Here is a 15,383-nt window from a genome sequence, read left to right as displayed (position 1 = left end):
TGGCCACCGCTGGACGGTGGTACTTGACAGAGATCCATGGAGATGGCGCAGCTGGGTGTTCGGCCCGTGATAGTTTGACCTCAAGTGCTCAAACGACCGCTGCGACTGGGTTGATCTCAACAACCAAGCCGATCCTCCATGTCCAGCCCTCGATCCCGCTTCGGTGGACGCAGCTCCTGGGCAAAAGCTGGCCCTACTGGGCCCAGCGCAGGAGTTGAACCCGATCCCCGAGTCCGAGCTGCCCCACTGTCCCAAGTGCAAGCCGGGCCTAATGAGCCCTGGTGTAGTGTGGTTCGGTGAACAGCTGGATCACAATATGCTGGCTGGGGTTGATGCGTGGATCAACTCCAAGCCAGTCGACATTGTTCTCGTTGCGGCCACCATTTCCATGGTGTACACGGCACCTGGGAACGCCGAGCTCGTCCGTAGCCCAGGAACTACCGTCGTGACTGTCAACCTCGATGCGGAGCTAGGCGAGTGCCGGCGGGGCGACTTTGCCTTGCAAGTGACGCTGCCAAACACCTGCTACGCATTAGGGACAGCCTGCTCCTCCAGGTCACTGGTGCGGTTCGCCAGAGCTATGTAGGTGCCATGAGCTTCTCCTCGCCTGCCACACCCGCAAAGTTTCTCTGGATGGAAGAAATGGCCCCGACGTCGGCGCACGTAGACGCTATAGCAAAAGTTGGAGGCGAAGACCATCGAGAGCGAGATCATGGCTGGGTACTTGAAGTCCTCCGGGCGGAAGAAGATCATCGTGGACGTGTACGACAGGAGCTCAAAGACATGCTGGACTGCAGACTCCATGGATGAGAACACACCACGGAACTCGGCCTCGACTTGCTGCTCGTCAGCTCTGCGAATGAGCGCTTCACTTCTTGAACGATCGTTTGACAGCAGAGGTCAAACGACCACAGCCCCATGCGGCTTAGGATAGTCCCCACAACGAGCCCACTTGCGGAGGCAATGGGTCTGTCCTCAAAGGCCAGGAACACCGATACCCCACCAACGAGCATCGAGAGCTGCCACCAGCTCGACCAGAGGCCGGCGCGTGTGAGCCCGATGACCGACATTAGGAGCGGCGCAATCCACGTTGACGAGACCTCAAGAATCACGCTAAAGGTGCGGGCTACCCCAACGTGGGTCGAGGTGTACTTGCTCGCCAAGAGGTATGTGACCATCTGCCCACCGAACGTGAGGACATTCAGATAGAGCACTGAGGCAGCGAAAGATGGCAGGAATGCCTCATGCGAACAGTATCGCCTCGTATCGGCTGCAAGCTTGGACATTGCAATACGGGTGCGATAAAGGACGTTGACTGTCGACGACGCAGGAGTGTCATGGGGCCAGAGCTTTGGTTCCTGGAGGCGTGGGTGATCGCGGTAGACGCGTGCGATGGCAGAGTACTCTACGCCCACAGAAACAACGTTCATCCCAAAGTTGACGGCAATAGCGAGCTCGGTGGAGATGCCATCAAGGAGAGCGATTGTCGTGGGGCCGACGAGTTTGCAAAGGAGGTCGATCCGGCGCATCTGAGAGTTGAGGGCTCTGAGGGTCTCTGGGTCCGACTGGGCGACCACCACCACCTGGACTCAGCAGGGCCCTTTCATGGAACTTACCCAGTCCTTCTCCACTGACACGCGGTTGATGATGGCGCAGACCTTTTCGACACATGCCAGGGCGGCGAGGAGAGTGAGCAGTACAGGCGACTGCAGTGTGTCCTGAGCTGCACCTCGGACGAGAAGGATGAAGGCGATACACGATATCGCAACAGCGACTCGTTGTCCGACTGTCTATCAGCCGGGTGGTCAAGCCGTAGATCTCACCAATGGAGGTGCGCACTACACGGAGGCGTTCATTCCGGTCGATGTACGTGCCAATGGCGGAGGCGAACACGATAGCGGGCAGGCCGCGGACGAATGCGTACACCGACAAGGTGAGGAGCGTATCTGGATACGCCTTGGCCATGTACAGGACTGCCCCGAATTCAAACACGTTAGAATTCCATGTCGAGAGCCAGTGAGAGAGATACAGGCGATATCTTGCCTTCCTGGAGACTGCAGTGGGCTCATCGCTCCCCAGGTAGTGGTGGTCCACCAATGGGGGAGAATCTCGAAGCTGGTACTCGTCACCATGCTCATCTTGAATGAGAGCAGTAGGCATCGCGGTGACTGTCGGTGGCGGTGATCGCTGTTCAGAGTTCTGAGAATATGTTGAGGAATGACTTGTCCTTTGGTGGGGAACACTGTCCGCGACTACATACTGGGTAAGATGTTGTGGTGCAACTTAGCTAGTTGGTGTCATGACTTGACATTACCGACCGATGTCATGGACCGTTGGCGTATCACTTGCACTCACATTACGACACGTATATAGATATTCCCCCGTTAGAATCACGTGGCATAAGTCACGTGCCGTAGAGACTGACCACCACTGGCCAGTGGGGCATATAGCCTATCATACATAGTAACTTATACTCTAGTCATGTCATTCTACAGTCTGGTTGTCAGACCGGTGCGCCATGAGAGCGGCCTGTTCGGGTTCGAGCAGCTTATCTTCTTCACAAGATATACAATCAACTATTAAGACTAGTTAGCTATGTAGATCCTTAAGTACGTCGGGATTGTGGAGCGTCGTCAGGATAGGTGATTGGATAGTCACGTGTGGGCATGCGCCTTGGTTACGTCGTAACACGTGTGTCGCACGTGTAACCCATGTGCCGGTAGGCATGTGTATCTCGCGTGTAACCCATGTGTACCATGGTGGAGGAAGTGGGTCGGTCAGTTGTGTCAAGTCATGACAGTCTCCCCCATCTTGACCGTGTCGTCCTCGACGCGGCTAGTGTCGGTCTGTTCGGTCACGTGGGCGTGTTGTACGCCTTTCCGAAGAGCCGATCTGTTCGGGTGTAGCGCGCCCCGGAGGCGCGCACCCTGTGTGTGCGGTGTGGGAAGATTCGACAATGGGTACTCGGCCACGGGGCTGATAGTGATGGGTAGGCAAGGGCCAATTGATTCCGCGATCACAGGAAGGCTCGACGACAACATCGTTGAGTCTGTCGACCACGTGGCGTACGGGGCCCCGGGGTGGGTAGCTCCCTACGGTATGGAGGCGACTAGGGCAGGATGGGTCAAGGGACTCGTCCTTAGGACAGACGCAAGGGCGTCTTATGTGGGATAGTGGAGGATCAAGGGATCCGACATTAGGATGGGTGCAAGGGCACCCTATCGCATTAGGAACGGGTACAAGGGTACCCTGGATTATTAGGAATCAATAGGCGTTGTACACTCTCTCACTAGCACTCTGAAGCCATATACTCTAAGCTATCGTCGACCACGACTACTACGACGACAGTGAGGGGGGATCCCCAGCGGCACGGGTAACTCCTCTGCCGGAACCAAGTCCGTGGGCCAGCTAGTAAGTTGCACCACATTTTGGAGGTCACGATGGGGGTATTTCGGCAGTCGAGTGACAGTGTCGCTGGAGGATGGGATGGCAAGAGCGACACCAAGTGTCGCTCCGGCTAGACTGGCAAGGGCCAGAATGGCGAGAGGAGGCTATCAAGGGATGGCCTCCGACAGCAAGGGCTGTCGGTGTACTTCTATCTGCGGCCAAGGGGCTGCAGCCTCTGTCGCGGGACAGAGGAGGCTATCGAGGGATGGCCTCCGACAGCAAGGGCTGTCGGTGTACTTCTATCTGCGGCCAAGGGGCTGCAGCCTCTGTCGCGGGACAGAGGAGGCTATCGAGGGATGGCCTCCGACAGCAAGGGCTGTCGGTGTACTTCTATCTGTGGCTGAGGAGCTGCATACGCTGTCAAGGGACAGCTCCGACAGCAAGGGCTGTCGGTGTACTTCTATCTGCGGCCAAGGGGCTGCAGCCTCTGTCGCGGGACAGAGGAGGCTATCAAGGGATGGCCTCCGACAGCAAGGGCTGTCGGTGTGCTACTATCTGCAGCCGAGGGGCTGCAGCTTCTGTCGCGGGACAGCTCCCAGCAGCGAGGGCTACTGGGTGTACTGCGAGCTGTAGCCATGGGGTTGCAGCCAGCCAATCGAAAATCGGCACATACGGCAAGGGCCAGTGCGGGCAGAAATCCTTATAAAATTCGCCAGGACGACTGGGACATCACTCCTCCCAGTATTCAATAATCGTCTCTCAACAATCGTCTATCTTTAATCGTTTCAATAATCGTCCATCAATAATTATCGCACAAGCATCTACAGGCCTTCGCCAGATACCTTACTATGTCGGGCGCTAATATCAATGTACAGATACCGCGCGACGTCGAAGGAGGGCCAGTTGAGCCACCCTGGAGGGAGCAGCCGCCTCACATGGGCAGCGACTCCGACAGCGGTGGGTCCACTAACCCTCCCGGCGGAGCGTGGGTGCCGGTGGCTACAGGAGGACAGCCGCCGGAGGGAGAGGGGGAGAGCCAACGGCTCGGCCGTCGGGTTCCTGGACCTATGGCCTCTGTGGCCCGAGCCCCTATTCGGGACGAGGAGGCAGGGGTGCCGACGGGGAGTCGGGACCGTCTGCCGGACCCGACTGATCGCCATGCGCGCCAGTGGGACGGTACGGGGCCTACGCTGAGGGACCAGCTCGACTGGTTCGAGGCGAGGGCGCCCACAGACGTGGGGGGACCGGAGCGCATCCGGCTGTTCTTGAAATATACCGAGATACAGGCCCGGATGCGGCTGGAGTCCCTCGTGGCTGCCAATGGCATCGGGTCGTGGGATCGGTTCCATGCGTATCTTACGCAGAACTACGTGGACAGGGGGCAGTTTGCCACCCTCACGGGCCAAGAGTTTGACGACGCAGCTAAGGACACTGTTCCTAATGGCTGCGGCTCCTTCGAGGGCGCAGTCAAGCTGTATGAATCCTTTGGGCGACTAGCCTCACGCTATGAGCGTGGGGGAGGCGGCAAAGTGATGGGGAACGAGCTTATGTGGAGGTACCTCCCTTCGGGAGTGTGGTCCACGCTCGTCGCTCAATATGGAGCTGAATGGGTTCGAGCCCATTATTGGGACAGGCGTAGCCTGCCCGATTGGCGCTGGGTTGCCTCGGCTCTGAAGGATATGCTGCACCCAGACAATGTGCTGGGCGCTCTTACCTTACGGAGGGAGGATCCTAGTGTACTCACGCATGCGGAATTAGCGGCGGAGGCTGTCGAGGCTCGCAGGGCCTCCGAGGCCAGGGCGACCGAACGATGGGGATCGCGCCTATCGGGTGCCCGGCCAGAAGTGGCAGGACAGGCTGCAGGAGCTCCGCCTCTGAGCATCGACGAGCTGAGCTCACGGATGAGTAACCTCGTCGTGGCTGCACGATCGGGCAGTGTGTCTGAAAGGGCTAAGGCCCAGAAAGACTACAAAGCCTATCGGATCCAGCTCGGCCAGGTGTCGCCGGGCGCAGTCATGTACTGGCCTAGCGCTGTGGGAGATCGTCTGGGCGAGGCAGAGGCGACCACTAAGGAGGCTGGGGTGGCCTACAATGTGGCTAGGAACAAGGGGATTAACTCGTTAGAGTATCTCCTAGCCCATACTAAGGTGATGGGCCATGCGGCTGCCGGGATGGAGCTGGGCCTGCCGGCCCCCATGTACTACGTTGGCGGGGCAGGGGTGAATCGGAACGTGGGGCCAGCTGTGCAAGGGATGTCGGCTATGGCTGCCGAGGCCCAGGCCGGTCCCATAAGCGGTCGACCGACCCGTACGGTGACATTCGCGGACAGGGGAGACGAGTGTTTCTTCTGCCGGGAGGGTGGCCACACTCAAGTGGGGTGCCCAAAAAGGAGGTTCTGCATCGACAAGGGCTGGATCGCCCTGCGTATGCAGAACATAGAGGGAGGACGTCGTCGCTACCTGTTGCTCTGGACCCTACCAGGACAGGAGGCTAACCCGATTAGGGGAGGACCATACGGCTCGTCTCCCTGGGATCAGGTGCGACAGGTGCTAGAGCGGGCCAGCTTATATAAGCTGGGCGACGAGCACAACGCCAAGGTGTCGGCGATTGACAGTCGCGGAGACTCCCCAGTGTATGACTATCGGGACCCAGACGGAGACGACCCCGAAGAGGAGGACTATGATGCCGATGCGTACTGCGCGAGTGTCTACAGTGCCGCTGTGGAGGACGAGGAGATCGTCACTGCCCTCGCAGCCCAGCTGTCGGTGGCGGATCTGGAGGAGTTCGACGCCCTCGATGCGGGCGACTCAGGTCGTCCATGGGGCACTTCTACTTATGCGGTGACCCGAACCGAGCCCATCGCGGCTGGCTCGCGGGCTATGCCATATTCGGGACGGCCAGCCGGCCGTAACCCAACGGCTCAGCCGTCGGGTTACAACGCTGTGAACGCCCCTAACCCGAGGGCGCGGCCAGTGACCCGATCGGCCCCAGCCCAGCCGCCGGGCGAGGCTAGAGCGGTGCCTCGCGAGCCCTTGCCTAAGAGCCTGGTGCCATCTCGTATGGTCCCTCGGCCGACTCCGCTAAGCGAGGAGGCTAATTGGGCTGATGTCTGCTACAAGATTGTGAGGACTAAGGCGCTGGCGTCAGGTGACGTCTCGGTGTGGGAAATCCTAGTGATATCCCCGATACTGCAGAAGTACCTGCAGGGGATCAACAGGGCAGGCAACGTGGGTCTGCCCCCTCGGCCAGAGCCCACTGCCGCCGCCAGCGTCAATGTGGCGTCCACCAGCATCGAGCCCCTAGAGGACTCTATGACTATAGGCGGGGAAGCCGAGGTCGTGGTGGGTGAGGCTGCTCTGGCGGGAGAACGTCTTCCTATCACGGATGACGACATTCGGGGAGGAGAGATCTGGGGTAACGCCTGGGCTCCTCTCCCGTTGACTGTCAAGACTGTCCTCTTCGAGGCAGAACTATGTGGGGTGTGTGTGCGGGTGTTGGTCGACGACGGATCACAGATCAATATGGTCTCGTCCGCTCTGTATGATCGCATCGCGGACCACCAGGCCGTGGCCATCCGGACAGACATCCGGTATTGGGTGTCTGGCGTGCACGGGGCGGCACGACCACTGGCGGGCGTATTCGAAGGGGATCTGCGCCTAGGAGGGATGACGACGCGGCACGCCTTCTGGGTCAACCGAGACGCACCGGCAGACAAGGTATTCCTAGGGATGCCCTTCATTGTCAAGAATCAGGTGAACTTCATCTGGTCGGGCAATCGGCGAGTCATGATCATGAATACGGAGTTCGGACTCCAGGAGATCACCATGCACGGTAGGGACGGTCCCGTTGTGACCGTCCCCGACTATACCGACGCCCGCAAGCCTATGGCAGTCCGCCTAGGCCGACTGCGGATGCTCGAAGCTAGGGAGCCACAATTCAACCAGAAACTGCTAGCTAGCAATGCCCTGCCAGCTGCAGTGTCCGTGTTGGATGTGTGCGCTGTCGATGCAGAACCAGAGGTAGCAGAGTCGGAGGCAGTATGGCCCGGCATGGCCTGGGCGTACGACTGGCCCGCAGCCACAGGGGAAGATCCAACGGCCGAGCCGTTGGGCTGCGATCCCACACCACCTGGATTCGAGGGTATCGACTGGGTGGAGAGCGATGTGGAGGAATCGGTCATCCTGGAGGATGCGGAGACCGGATGGTCCGAGGTCATACACGCTGGAGAGGCCCCACGCGAGGTGGCCTGCCACGCAGCCTACAAACCCGTGGCTCGCAAAGTGCGACCAGTCGACGCTCCTATGCGCGAGGAGGATAAATTGAAGATGACTATCCCTCCGAACATTGAGTCAACAACTCCCCAGGTGGATATGGTAGCGCCCTCGTGGGCTACTGCTCCAGCCGGATCCCGACTGACTGTCGAGAGACGGAAGTCCCTCTTTGAGGATATGGGGGATTTTTGAGCCGGGAGGAGAAGAATATGTTTGCCTCGGTCCTCCTGGCCAACGAGGCTGCACTGTCGTGGACAGAGGAGGAGAAGGGAGGATTCCATGAGGCGTACGTACCGGCGGTGCGCATACCAGTGGTGGAACACCGGCCATGGCAAGATCGGGCGATCCGATTGCCCATCAAGACGAGGGAGCAAGTACTCGAGTTCTTGAGAGACAAGGTTAAGGCTGGGCTGTACGAGCGCAGCCAGTCTGCCTATCGCAGTGGATACTTCGCAGTCCAGAAGAAGGATGGGAGGATCCGCATCATGCACGATCTGCAGCCATTGAACAGAATTACTGTTCGGGACGCAGGTGTGCCTCCCCTAGTGGATGAAGTGACCGAGGCTCTAGCCGGGTGCCACATCTACACAGGGTTAGATGCCTTCGCTGGCTATGACCAGGTGGCACTACATGAGGGTAGTCGGGATCTAACGACGTTCGAGTCGCCACTGGGGACTCTGCGGCTTAGGCGATTGCCCCAAGGATGGACTAATGCCGTGGCTGCGTTCCAACGGATTATGTCTTTCATCTATGCTGACGAGCTAGTGGACAAACTGCATGTCTACATCGACGACGTCACAGTGCACGGGCCCAGAACACAGAGACTAGGGCCAGACGGGCGACCTCGGATGTGCGCCCCCGGTGTACGGCAGTTTGTATACGAACACGCCAAATGGCTGAATAGCGTCCTCCACAAGATGGCTTGCTATGGCGGTACGTTCTCGGGTGGCAAGATCCAGCTAGCTGTGCCGGAGATCGAGATGGTGGGATTCCGATGCTCCGCCAAGGGCCGAGCTGTCACCAAACGGGCAGTATCCAAAATCACTAACTGGCCTGCCTGCACGACTGTGGGCGAGGTTAGAGGATTCCTGGGTACGGTGGGTCCCGCTCGGAGCTGGATCCAAAACTACGGACAGATGGTGCGCCCGTTAGTCAACCTTACTACGGTAAAGTGCGCTCGAGACTTCGAGTGGAGTCCAGAGGCGGACGACGCGATGACTAAGGCGAAGGCGGCGGTGATGGCCTCCGGGTTCATCAAGCCCCTTGATTTCACTAGAATGGACAGCTCCCCACCCATCGTTGCGGTTGACTCTAGTACGATTGGTTGTGGGGTGGAGCTAGCCCAGATTGACGAGCAAGGCAAGCGGCGACCCGCTCGCTATCTGAGCTTCTACTTCAACAGTGTACAACAGAGATACAGCCAACCGAAGCTAGAGCTGTATGGGGTATATGTCGCCCTACGAGCCCTTCGGCTGTGGATCTATGGCGTGCGGTTCATCCTCGAGGTGGACTGCTCGTCTATCAAACAGATGATCAATGCCCCGCATCTGCCCTCAGCTGCGGAGAGCCGATGGTGTTGGTACATCAAGCTCATGGATTTCGAGCTGCGCCACGTGTCGGGAATACGGCACAGGGTCCCGGATGGTCTGTCGCGTCGTCCCCAAGCAGAGGGGGACACCGACTCGGACACAGATCCAGAGGAGTGGCTCGATACCCATTGTGGGGCGATTACGGAGGAGGCCAACGGCCCGGCCGTTGGGCCGGCCCCTAGCCAGGACGTCGAGGCTGGCCCACCCCCACGCCTGTTTAGGGACGATCGCTACGACCCAACTTCCCGCTGGCATAGCGTGGGGTTACTACTTGACAAGCGATCATGGGGTGACGACCTGACCGATAGGGAGCGCTCCAAGGTGCGGCAATTGGCTGCGTCTTGCACGCTGGCCGAGGGTATGGTGGTCCGGCACCGGACTGGTCGGGCTCCAGCAGTCGTACTCGCCTCCAGACGAGAGATCGAGCGAGCCCTACGAGCCCTACACGAGGAGCACGGTCACCGCGGCCGGCGGGCACTTACTCTATTGGCGGGTGATCGTCTCCATTGGGACAATATGACTAATAGTATTGCTCACTGGGTGAAGTCCTGCCCGGATTGCCAGGCTAGGGAACACCAGACTCACGAGGATCCTAGGCGGCCATTATCGGCGCCGGTTCTATTCGGCAATGTGTCATTTGATACAGTCCGGATGCCGCCCAATGTCGCGACAAACCCAGGGTCGCGGACTAATGCGCCCGAGCGAGCTATAATTATAGCTAGGGAGGGACTGACAGGATGGCTAGAAGCTAAGGCAGTTGTCGAGCCTAATTCTGCAGATGCCCGAGCCCTACTCTTCGAGAATATAATTTGTCGGATGGGCTTGGTAACATCGGTGATGGTCGATGGCGGATCGGAATTCCGAGGGGATTTCGAGGCCTGTTGTTTGCAGTACGGGATTACTCTGATCCGTACAAGCAGTTACAATCCTGCCGCCAACGGTATGGTCGAGCGAGGACATAGTCAGGTAAAGGAGGGACTTTTCAAGCTCTGTCGGACACAGGGACCCGACTGGGTGTCTCTACTGCCTCAGATAGTATGGGCGGATCGCTGTACTGCTCGTCGCACCACCGGACATACTCCCTACTATCTTCTGTACGGACAGAACGCATCGCTACCCATCGACAGTACATACGGTACCTACCTCGCGGGCGATTGGCGATTGACTATGGCTACAGAGGATCTCCTAGCTACCCGGGCTAGACAGCTACTGCGGCTTCCTGAAGATCACGAGCTGGCTCGTCGTAGAGTCGAGGAGGCGAGACACGAGAGCATACTCCATCACAATGCCGTACGTGAGGCCCACCAACGCAACCGAGCCTACGAGGTAGGCGATCTAGTACTTGTGCGCAACACGGCACAGGACAATTCCCATCGCGTACGCAGTGAGGATAGGTACCGAGGCCCCTACCGGATCCTCACGAAGTCGAGCCAAGGTGCCGTGACTCTAGGCGAGGTAGATGGAGTGGCTACGAGGGACCCGATCGCTGTCGCGGTCGGCCACAACCGACTCAAGATGTTCATACGTCGCGAGGATCCTCGGTCGGTCGCTCGCGAAGACACAGCTGCAGCCGAGTATCGATCTAGGGCCCTCCCCCAGAGAGAGACTCCACAGCCATTGGTCGTAATCAACCTATCGCCTAACCCTAGACCGACCAATGCACGGATCGTGGCGGCCAATAACACCCGCGACTCGTCCACTTTCTGAGTCGATCTGGCCCGATCTGCCTCCTAGATGGTGGGGAGTCAGGGCCGACGGCTCGGCTGTTGGCTCCACCCCGGCTGAGGCGATGTGGTGATACAGCCTCCAGATCCCATGCATCCGAGAGGTATATAAATATATATTCATCTCCGATCAACCTTTCTTTTTCTATCATCTTCTTCATCTTCCTCTCCCTTCTCGGTCACCCCTCCATCCTCCTCATTCTTTATTCTTACTTCACCTCATCTTTTTGGGCTCCTTACTACTCCCCATCGGCCCCGTTCGGCCCCGACCTCTGCGTCACCAGCCAACTAGTGGGAGGTGAACCCACACTCCCACCCCCCCCCAAGCCATCGACCGGGCGAGGTTGCAGAGTGCCAACGGGACGGAGCAAGACGGTCAACCCTCACCGGTCGGCCTCACCTGAAGAGGCTCCTTCCGGCGTCGCTGCTGGGGACGGAGCAAGATGGTCAACCCGCACCGGTCGGCCTCACCTGACGAGGCTCCTTCCGGCGTCGCCACTACCTACGACGCCCTTATGACTATGAGTGGGTTGGAGAACGAGAGGAACCGACTCGACTCGGCGGTGGCCGACGCACCGGGTCTGGCACCTCCAACGGAGACGGGAACGCCGACGCTATCGCCTCATGTCCTAGGATCGCCTGGTGTCGACGCAGACCTCGCGACTACGATGATGGGACTGGGCGACGGAGGGTGGGCGCCTACAGCGAGCATCGACTGGGCAATGATGGAAGACTCGCCTACACCCGCCTCGGGAGACTCTTCGGTCACCGCCGACGTCGCCGCCGAGGTCAAGCATGTTGACATCCGGGCCGTCGCCCCCGATATCAAGGAGGCGGCCCAGACGAGTCCGGGGACGGACACACTTCTGCTGGGGTGGGGAGAGACGGTTGGGTCGGGACATGCCCCCACCGCCGACACCGTCACCGCACAAGGCAAGATCTGGATCTGCCACTTCTGCGGACAGAGGCACAGAGCCACCAAAGGTGACATCCTCGCCGGTGTCGAAGTATGCCCCGCCTTACGCTTCCTTCTGGTTACCTGGGGATCCACCTTCGAATTTCATCGGAATAAGTCGACATGCGGCAAGCCCTCGCCTCATATGATGATATTCCGAGCCGCACCTCAGGGGCGCATGAGCCCACAGGTTGTCATTTTACCTAATGAGACACCTCTGGCTGTGTGGCTCCGGTTCGAATATCACCTCGTATCGGTACATAGGCTCAACACCTTGGTGGGCCAACCGACTCGACAGCTAGCGGGAATGGTCATGCAAGTCCTCGGCATCACGCGATTGGAGGGACAGGAGCTTCTCACTATCGCTAGGACGAGCCACAGTAAGCTGTACAACACCGGGCGGACGGACCTCCTACAGATGGTCGCAACCCTCATGTTCCACGGCTACAGTATCGCCCACAGTGACTCTACACGGCTTATGAACACCAAGGCGACGACGCAGGTGTACGAGCCACGGGCCAAGCTCGGCAAGCGATCCCACCAAGGGAGATACTAAGGCGGCGAGCGAGCAACTGTGGGGAGCCGTGGAGGTAGGGTGGTGACCAGGAGAGAACGAGGAATGGACACCCACGGGGGGCGCCGCTGGGGCTACCTGCATGCAGGATGAGCACAGCCAAGCGTGTCTGACGGTCACTTAGGAGCTCGCTCTTTAGGGTCCCTCAGCCATAGTCGGGCAGGGACTGTACATTTATGTCGGTCATGCACTGGTTACCCAATAATAATAATAATAATAAAGAGTCGAGGTACATTTGGTAAAATTTTACTGTGTACAGAGGAGAGCGATACCGTCTGAGGAGGATCGCTATCGGCGGCGTTGCCTCTTGGCGGGCGGGGACGGATCCCTTGGCGGGTCCCTCGCTGCCTCGCGGTTGGCTCGCAAGACAGCTCGGCTATTTGGGCGAGTACCCTTCGGGAGGAATGGGCCGATAACGGCTAGGCTGTCGTTGTGAGGAGCGACGAAGCCAGCCGGGAGAAAGTGACTCGGATCGAGTCGCTGTGGAGGTGACAGGGGACTTCGAATGGCGAGCTGCTTGAGCGTCATATAGTCGAAGCATCGCCGGCCCCATTTGGACACAGGCTTCGTACAGAAGTACGTGATAGCCAGGCGATTCTCCAGCCCGATCCCTGCGGTATTCGTATGCCTGTACAGCCGCGGCGGAAACAGCACAGCGTCTCCTAGGGATAGTTAGCCGACGGATCAATAGTGAGGGGGCGAGCCAACAGCCCGGCCGTTGGGCTTGCCCGCCACTTACCGGGTAAACAAGGGGCTAACAGCCGTAACTGGGGCACATGCATTTGCAAATCGCTATAACCTGTGCCGAGCCTGATTCTGATGACACACGACGGGTGCCACCGGTCGTCGTGATGGTCGAGGTGCATCCCTGTTGCTGCGCCACCCTTGATAGCGATTGAGGGAGCGATCCCGAGTCGCCAATGGTCGGGCATAGGGCGCCCGCACACTCGCTCGTACCACCAGTACAGCCCGGCATTCACCCTGTGGATTCAGCCGAGAATGACTCGCTGTACTCACTCCTCTGTCCGTACGCCCGCAGCTAGGTCCGCGACTTGGAGGGCTTGCAGAGCGAGCGATCCAGCGACTGCGAGGAGGCTGAGTAGCCGTACGAGGGCATCGGCTGCCTCGGGCGACAGCTTGGACGGATCCGACTCCTTCGGCAAGGAGGGATGGTCGTGTACGGTCATCCAGTGGCCGCAATGGAGGGCGGGGTCGCTGCCTCGGGCTGTCTCGGGTTCCAAATTCTGGATACCGGCCAGTCGGCACCGATACCATGCCTCGGCGATGTCGTCTTGAAGGAGCCGAGGAATGAGGCGAGCGAGTCGGAGGGCGGCTAGTTTGACGGGAGCCTCGCCTCCTTCGGAAGCGGAGGGACCCCACACGACACCCGACGATGTGTCGATAGGGAGCTGTCGACAGGAGGACACCGAGTCGGAGGCGCCATGCCACCGTACCGTGTTGCGGCAATGGGGCGGGCGGAGGTAACCGCCTCGATCCGGCACGGCTTCTGCCGTTAGCTCAACTAGTGGGAGAACGGTGAGGGAGCGAGCCCAGTCGCCGCCGGTAAAGATGGCGGTGGCCCGCTGCAATGCCGTTCCGGGTGGATCCAGGAAGCGAGGGTACGGGTCATGCGGGACCAGAGGCCGACGAAGGAAGGCGAGGTCATCGTACTCGTACGAGGTGGTCATGTCGTCCGATGTGTGAGTAGCGAGGGTGAGTGAGGGTGAGTAACGACGATGTGGGGGAGTATGAGGAAGATAGGGTCTCTCCCGACTTTTTAAGTGGGTGTTGACGTGTCCCTCTATCGCCCGCGCCCCAGAGCCAGCCTTCCTGGGCAGATCGGGCGCAGTGGGAGGGCGAGGCTGTTGTTTATTCACAGCCCGCCTCCCACTGTGTCGATGACAGATCCTCCAGCCATGACCGACAATCTTTAATTAGGGCACATCCTGGTTCTTTAATTAGGCCGGATCGACCCGATTACAAGAAGGCGGGCGGGGTCATGCATGTGGGATGACTATCTGCGCCCCTTGCCCAGATCCCTATAGCACAGCCACCTCCGACGGGTCCCGACGGCCCGGCCGTTGGGTTACGCCCCACGCGCCCTCACTCGCTCATGTCGCCACTCGATGAGCCAGCCTCGCCCGGTGGAAGGAGCGCGGACACCCGAGGGGCGTCTCCCAGCTGATCGAGGGTGGTGGCGCAGGGGAACGATAGGCGGGGAACATCATCGGACTTGACGAGCCATGGGTGCCGCTCCCACACGGCGGCAGCATCGCGCAGCCTTACCGCGGCGGGCGAGTCGCCCGGCGGGCAGACAGGGAAGTCGCCCAGCGATGCCCAACGGCCCAGCACCACCGCCTCCAGCGAGCCCAACCAGGCGCTACCCACGGCTGACCCGGGGTGTGTCGCATCCTCGATAAGCCACGCGGCCAGCGCGCAGATGAGGACAGCGAGGTAGTACCCTCGGTGCGCGGCGTAATCACGCAGGATGTTGAGGGAACACACCTTCGTCGGGGGGGTTAGGGGGTTAGGGGGTTAGGGGGTTAGGGGGGGTTAGGGGGTTAGGGGGTTAGGGGGTTAGGGGGTTAGGGGGTTAGGGGGTTAGGGGGTTAGGGGGTTAGGGGGTTAGGGGGTTAGGGGGTTAGGGGGTTAGGGGGTTAGGGGGTTAGGGGGTTAGGGGGTTAGGGGGTTAGGGGGTTAGGGGGTTAGGGGGTTAGGGGGTTAGGGGGTTAGGGGGTTAGGGGGTTAGGGGGTTAGGGGGTTAGGGGGTTAGGGGGTTAGGGGGTTAGGGGTTAGGGGGTTAGGGGTTAGGGGGTTAGGGGGTTAGGGGGTTAGGGGTTAGGGGGTTAGGGGGTTAGGGGGTTAGGGGGGTTAGGGGGGTTA

The 15,383-nt window shown here is 59.6% G+C and overlaps 5 protein-coding genes across 5 annotated transcripts; 2 read left to right on the top strand and 3 right to left on the bottom strand.

Annotated features, from left to right (window-relative positions):
- Nucleotides 1-525: 525 nt before the first annotated feature.
- CcaverHIS019_0200050 (uncharacterized protein) lies at nt 526-1,965 on the bottom strand (the record flags this gene model as incomplete). The annotated part of the gene is made up of 4 exons (XM_060596969.1): nt 526-840; nt 873-1,583; nt 1,617-1,786; nt 1,824-1,965. 4 exons carry the CDS (start codon nt 1,963-1,965, stop codon nt 526-528), a joined length of 1,338 nt encoding a protein of 445 aa, XP_060453909.1.
- A 2,357-nt stretch (nt 1,966-4,322) lies between these two features.
- CcaverHIS019_0200040 (uncharacterized protein) lies at nt 4,323-7,850 on the top strand (the record flags this gene model as incomplete). Its single annotated transcript, XM_060596968.1, has 1 exon — nt 4,323-7,850. One exon carries the CDS (start codon nt 4,323-4,325, stop codon nt 7,848-7,850), a length of 3,528 nt encoding a protein of 1,175 aa, XP_060453908.1.
- Nucleotides 7,851-11,414: 3,564 nt separating this feature from the next.
- Nucleotides 11,415-12,482, top strand: CcaverHIS019_0200030 (uncharacterized protein; the record flags this gene model as incomplete). Its single annotated transcript, XM_060596966.1, has 1 exon — nt 11,415-12,482. One exon carries the CDS (start codon nt 11,415-11,417, stop codon nt 12,480-12,482), a length of 1,068 nt encoding a protein of 355 aa, XP_060453907.1.
- A 1,031-nt stretch (nt 12,483-13,513) lies between these two features.
- Nucleotides 13,514-14,188, bottom strand: CcaverHIS019_0200020 (uncharacterized protein; the record flags this gene model as incomplete). The annotated part of the gene is made up of 1 exon (XM_060596965.1): nt 13,514-14,188. One exon carries the CDS (start codon nt 14,186-14,188, stop codon nt 13,514-13,516), a length of 675 nt encoding a protein of 224 aa, XP_060453906.1.
- A 415-nt stretch (nt 14,189-14,603) lies between these two features.
- CcaverHIS019_0200010 (uncharacterized protein) lies at nt 14,604-15,005 on the bottom strand (the record flags this gene model as incomplete). Its single annotated transcript, XM_060596964.1, has 1 exon — nt 14,604-15,005. A coding segment is annotated over one exon (402 nt), but the record flags the coding sequence as incomplete, so codon positions are not given.
- Nucleotides 15,006-15,383: the final 378 nt, after the last annotated feature.

Source organism: Cutaneotrichosporon cavernicola, assembly GCF_030864355.1.
Source record: "Cutaneotrichosporon cavernicola HIS019 DNA, chromosome: 2".
NCBI classification, from domain to species: domain Eukaryota; kingdom Fungi; phylum Basidiomycota; class Tremellomycetes; order Trichosporonales; family Trichosporonaceae; genus Cutaneotrichosporon; species Cutaneotrichosporon cavernicola.
Note: the sequence above shows the minus strand (reverse complement) of the source record. Positions and strands in the feature narration are given on the sequence as shown.